At 38.1% G+C, this 5883-nt stretch overlaps 1 protein-coding gene across 1 annotated transcript; it reads left to right on the top strand.

The window, feature by feature from the left end:
- Positions 1-1918: 1918 nt before the first annotated feature.
- On the top strand, positions 1919-2749 carry LOC138878037 (uncharacterized). The gene has a single exon (XM_070157693.1). It carries the CDS (start codon positions 1919-1921, stop codon positions 2747-2749), a length of 831 nt encoding a protein of 276 aa, XP_070013794.1.
- Positions 2750-5883: the final 3134 nt, after the last annotated feature.

The following is a 5883-nucleotide window of genomic DNA, read 5'->3' as shown; positions in this document are numbered from 1 at the left end:
ATGTTTCGGCTTCTCCCCGGCGGGACTACAGAAGTCGGTCCATGCTTTCCCGGGGCGAGGCAAGATCTCGGCTACTGATGGGACCTCCTTATCTTCCACCACTTCTGCTCCTCCGGTGGCCAGATCATCAATTTCCGGTGCCGGAATTGCGATAGAGAGGTCAGCGCGAGAAGAATCACCAGCCATTGTGCCAATTTGGTGAAGCAAAAAGACAAAGAAAAGGGAGAATGAAAAGTTTTCGGTTAGCTGGGGACAAATAAAAATTCAAATTATCAGGAAGAAAGTATATTCGCGAAGTTCTTTCAAGTAAAGGACAAGGAAGTGTGTCAATCGAATGATGTCTTCCTTCTATTTATAGGAGACATAAATCCCCCCAAGCACGAAACCCAAGAGTCGCCAATCGAATCTGATAGGGCACGGAATGTTTCAATTTTCCGGGAATGTGTGTCATAATGGCGGTAACCACGAACAACGTTTCAATCCAAACGACGTTTCGGTTCCAAAACAGCCGCAATGGTTCAAAGATATCGAAAGGGTTCCAATACGCTGCTTGATTCCGAAAATCGTACCTAAGGGGCAGGCAGTCAGATTTCTCCTAGACAAACGGAAATCATCATCCATCTACCGGGCCCGACAAGGGACGACTCCAGCAGACGAAGGGACTAACTGTATTGGTCAAAATCTGACCGTTGTGGTCGACCCAATTGGGACCACATCCAAACAATGAGATAAAGAAAGATGACACTATTTACGCCAAACCACGTATTCACCGAACGACGAAAGCGGACGCGAAGTAAGGGGGGCTATGGCCCAAATACATGTCAATGACTCCATGACTATATATAGGAAGGAGACCTTCCTAGAAAGGGGGTTTTTTTTCTCTCCTTCTCCTCTGTAATCTCTTTAAAAAAAAAAAAGAAAGAAAACAATCCTCCAATAAATTTTCTACAACAGTCATCTTCACCGATTGGTGAAGAGAAGAAATGAAAGGCTTCGATAATTTACCGCTTCTACTTCATTTTAGATATCATTTTCTTGTTTGTTTATAGATCTGAAATTTACTATGTTTGACTAAAATTTACCTTTTTATCTTCTTTAATTGATTTAACCAAAAAGAATTCAATATCTTTTAGGTCAACCAGTACTGATGTCCTTCAAAAAAAAATCGTCGGGTAATTATCTAATTATATATATTAAATATATTGTCAATCACTCTAATTAAGTGCCTAACAAAATCAAATTAATGTACATAGTACATATCAGTTTTACCTCAGTTTGATTTGATTTTCTCTACGCTTTTTGCTTTTTAAATTTTTCAATAGTCCTCGTAAAGTTTAATACATAACGGACAAATATTCCATAGAGAGTCTGGGATATGAAAAAGTTCGACACGAAGGATAAAGTGACATGGTAATTATTCAGTACGTGGCTAATTCATTTGATTTCTTATATGCACGAGGACATTATTTTTTAAGATATTTTAGATAAACTTTATGACAAGGTTTGATACAAAATTACAACTTATCAAATTTTCAGTGTGTATTTAAACTTTATAATATATATATAAAACTCAGTATCTATAACTTCTTAAGTAGGGGTTAGTTTTAAACAAATTGGAAAAAGGATACAATAAAACATATAGAGGGGGAGGGGGTATATGTGAAAATGCAAATAAAGAGGAAATGAGTGTGTATTGTTATAAAAACAGTATGAGTATCGCCCAAGCAAAAGAATTTTCCAAATATTCCGAATTTGCCCCATAAACACCTACCTATAAATACCCCTGCTTGATAGCTGTTGATACTCAGAGTTCTCACTTCTCACACTCTTCTCGACTGCTCCCACTATCCTTTTCTCTCTCTCTCTCTCTCACGATCTTCTGTACGTTTTTCCTTTCAGAGCAAGTTTTATCCCAAAAATGCCTCTGGAAATCTCTGTGATTGACATGAAGGAGGAAGACAAAATGAAGAACAACGAGTACCATGACCTTGAGTGGGACTATGATCCTTACACTGTCTACGTCGGTGAGCACAGAATCCTCACTCTCTTCTCTGAGTGCTACCAGACCACCACCAAATGGTTTCAGGACCTCCAGAAGTCCACTGCTAACAACAAGCACGGTTGCCTTCTCGTCGGAGTTTGCGCCGACCGCAACCCGGATCTCATGCACTGGGACATCGACACTCGGCGTTATCCGAATCCCGAGAAAACTCCTTACCACCTCCTCCAGCTTTGCATCGGCTCCCAGTGCTTCCTTTACCGCCTCCCGCACCCTCACTACGAGCATATCCCTAAGGCTCTTATAGCCTTCTTCGCTAACCCTAGGGTTATTGCTGTTGGAATGAACATGCGCGCTGTTATTAAGAGGCTTGAGGATGACCACGGCATCAAGTTTGCTAACCCTGTAGACCTCAATGTTTTAGCTGTGAAAGGTATGAAGAGAGATGATTTGGATCTAGGCCGTTATGACCTAGATCGTCTTGCTAAGGCCGTTCTCGGAAAACACTGGGACGTGATTAGGCCTGATGAACGGGTTCAATGGTTCTCCCGCTGGAGAAGTCACTGGTGGAATGATACGCTTGATCTGAAGAAGGTGGAATACGCTACTGTGGATCCCTATCTGTGTTTCATGATTGGTTCTGAACTTTTGGATATGTTGGATGATAAGTGGTACCCGAGGGAGTTTAAGAAGTTTCTGCTGAAGAATAAGAAACAGAAGAAGAGGGGTAAGACAACGAAGAAGTTCTGATTGCATTGCAGAGATATGTGACTGTATTTCCAGGAGGTTATCTTAGAACTTGCCGCTACCTAGCTACTTACTACTATAGTTACTGCTTACTTCGTTTGCTATGTCTGTCTATTTCTGTTTCGTATAGACTCAAAACAACTGAGAAGTCGTTTACTAGTGTGCTAAGAGATACTCTGCGTAGTAGTGTTATTTTCTGCCGTTCCACTTGTCAGTGTGCTTGTTTTGCTTTTTCTGTTAATAATAAGATTTGAGTTGATTAGTAGTACGTAATTCGCTTTGTTAAATTTCTCTTTGGTTGGTTCGTGCATGTAGTCGACTGATCAGTATGAAATGAGTTGATTATTTCTCTTAATAATAAGATTTGAGTTTATTAGTAGTAATTCGCTTTGTTAAATTTCTCTTTGGTTGGTTCATGCATTTAGTCCGCTGATCAGTATGAAATGAGTTGATTATTGCTCTTAATTAAGTTTGGTGGTTTTGATGAAATTAACCTTTAAATCGTAGCATGTCATATTGATTAACTCGCTGCAATAAATGTGACAGTGTAAAGGTTAAATTCACATGCTACTATAAATCATATCATACTCCAAATCGGATGCAATAAATGTTGAAGTTAATAATTCGCTGCAGCTATTGATGTGATTAATGATGTTAAATTAAATAAAAAACGTTATAATTAGAAACTAATCACAGGCTTTTGCTGCCTTTTGTTTTCCTTAAGCTAGCTCCTGTTTGAATATGCAATATTACGTGTTACTAAAAAAAAGTTACTCTACACATTAATTCATTCCATAGAGAATGAAAGTAGGAAGAAGAGGTTGACGTCCGCCATTGTTAGAGTGGGAGAGTGGGAATTTGTAATACGTGAACGTAGTGGCGCGTGAGCTGGGAGCATTACGTGAGAGGATTGCGGGACGTGACAGTGGTTCCATATGGTTTCAGTTTGTTACGATTATTTACTGGCAGGCTGCAGATGAGATAATAATGGCACGTGTCAGTTGCTATCATTTTACCTTGTTCGCTATCTTTTGGCCAAAAATGACTTGCTACCATTTACCATTCACCCTTAATAACATTAGCTGGTAAATAGGAGTGGACTCCGTCTTCCGTCTTCTTTTTTGTTTGACCGCTACGGGCGTAGCAAATAATGTAAGAATGGGGTGTGGTAGCCACTATTGAAGGTGATATTTATATTTTATCTAGCAATTTTAATGTTGACCAAAAATAGTCATTACTCTATTAAAATTAATATGAAAAAGACATTTTCACCCTTTCTTCCATTGCTTTCTTCTCAAACCCTCGCTTCTCTCTGAACTCGGAACTCCGATTGAGATGGCTTCGTCGTCGGCAACAAAATTCGAAAGCTTTTCTCAAAGTTGAAATTCTCAGTTCTCAGTTTTGTTTTAGCGATTGGGCGGAACTGAAGTTTGAGAAGAAGTAGAATAGTCAACGAGATTCAAATCTCCATGCTCCTCGGAGCCCCTGTGCTCTCATTTCATTTGCAGGGCGAAACTTCTGTAGAATCTCGCTCAACTGCTACTGGAGAAGAGGAGCATTACTAAAGCTATTTGCTTGAGAGTTCATAACGGGCATCCAAAGAAACATCTAGATTACGCACTGTGTTATTTCACAAAGTATAAGTTCCTAACATGAGTTAACTGCAACTGCAACTATGACTAATTTGACTAATTATGAATAATAAACATCCATGTGGAATCACATGTCAAAGAGTCAGATGAAAATGTTACAAGCACATAAATTAAAGACGGGTAGTCCTTAACTTAAAGTTACAAGTTCAAAAGTTAAGGACACTTGGTCCTGAACTTCGAGTTCCAAGTTCAAAAGTTAAGGACACCTGGTCTTGAACTTAGAATTATAAGTTCAAAAGTTAAGGACACTTGGTCCTGAACTTAGACTAACAAGCTCAAAAAATTAAGGATAATAGGTCCTGAACTTACAGTTACACGTTCAAACGTTAAGGACAATAGGTCCTGAAGTCTTGAAATTAGACTAACAAGTTCAAAAGTTAAGGACAATAGGTCCTGAAGTCCTGAACTTAGACTAGCAAGCTCAAAAGTTAAGGACAATAGGTCCTGAACTTAGGCTAAGAAGCTCAAAAGTTAAGGACAATAGGTCCTGAACATAGACTAACAAGCTCCAAAGTTAAGGACACTTGGTCCTAAACTTACAGTTACAAGCTCAAAAGTTAAGGACACTTGGTCCTAAACTTACAGTTACAAATTTAAAAGTTAAGGACATGTAGTCCTGTAGTCCTGAAGTTAAGTTCAAAAGTTAAGGTCATGTAGTCTTGAAGTCCTGAACTTAGAGTTCCAAGTTCAAAAGTTAAGGACATGTAGTCCTGAACTTAGAGTTACAAGTTCAAAAGTTAAGGATATGTAGTCCTGAAGTTAAGTTCAAAAGTTAAGGACATGAGTAAAAGGGTATTTTTGTCCGGGCAATTAAAGTTTATTAAAGCAGTGGCGAAAGACTAAAGACATTTTATATAGTGGCTTAAAAGTAAATACATGTGTTATTAGTGGCTAACCATGCACTTCCCCCACAAATAATCCAAACTAGCGGCATTTGCACAAATTTATATCAATTTTAAAATTTTATATCTAGTAATTCGGCGGTAACATTTGTATGCTAAAAGAAAAAAAATGATCAAACTATTTTTAAAGACGAAAGTTAATCCACTTAATTATTTAAAGACTATTCTTTGTCGTACGATACCTGTTTGACCAAAAAGTGTTGAATCTTATGATTAAATCAATTAATGATGAAAAGAAGGATAAATTTTAGCCAAGTATAATCAATTTCAGATCTAAAAGTATATAGAGAGATCGTGATTGGAATGTGGGAACATTCTCAACTTATTGATGTTATAATCTTATCTTTGATTAGAAAAAAGAAAGAAATAGTTTACATCCTTCACTAGGAGAGACTGTCGGAGAAAGAGTCGGGAGAAAAATCCCTTTTTTCATGAGAATTCCCTTCTATATATAGTTCTTGGAATCTTACTGTGTTCTTTGACCAATGTGATTTCACATGACGACCCTTTTCAGTGTTATTTGAATACCACCTTTACTTGTCATACAGTGTCAATGATTGGACTAGGATTGGTCGTGATGCTT

The sequence above is a fragment of the Nicotiana sylvestris genome, chromosome 9 (assembly GCF_000393655.2).
Source record: "Nicotiana sylvestris chromosome 9, ASM39365v2, whole genome shotgun sequence".
In the NCBI taxonomy this organism is placed as follows: Eukaryota; Viridiplantae; Streptophyta; class Magnoliopsida; order Solanales; family Solanaceae; genus Nicotiana; species Nicotiana sylvestris.
Note: the sequence above shows the minus strand (reverse complement) of the source record. Positions and strands in the feature narration are given on the sequence as shown.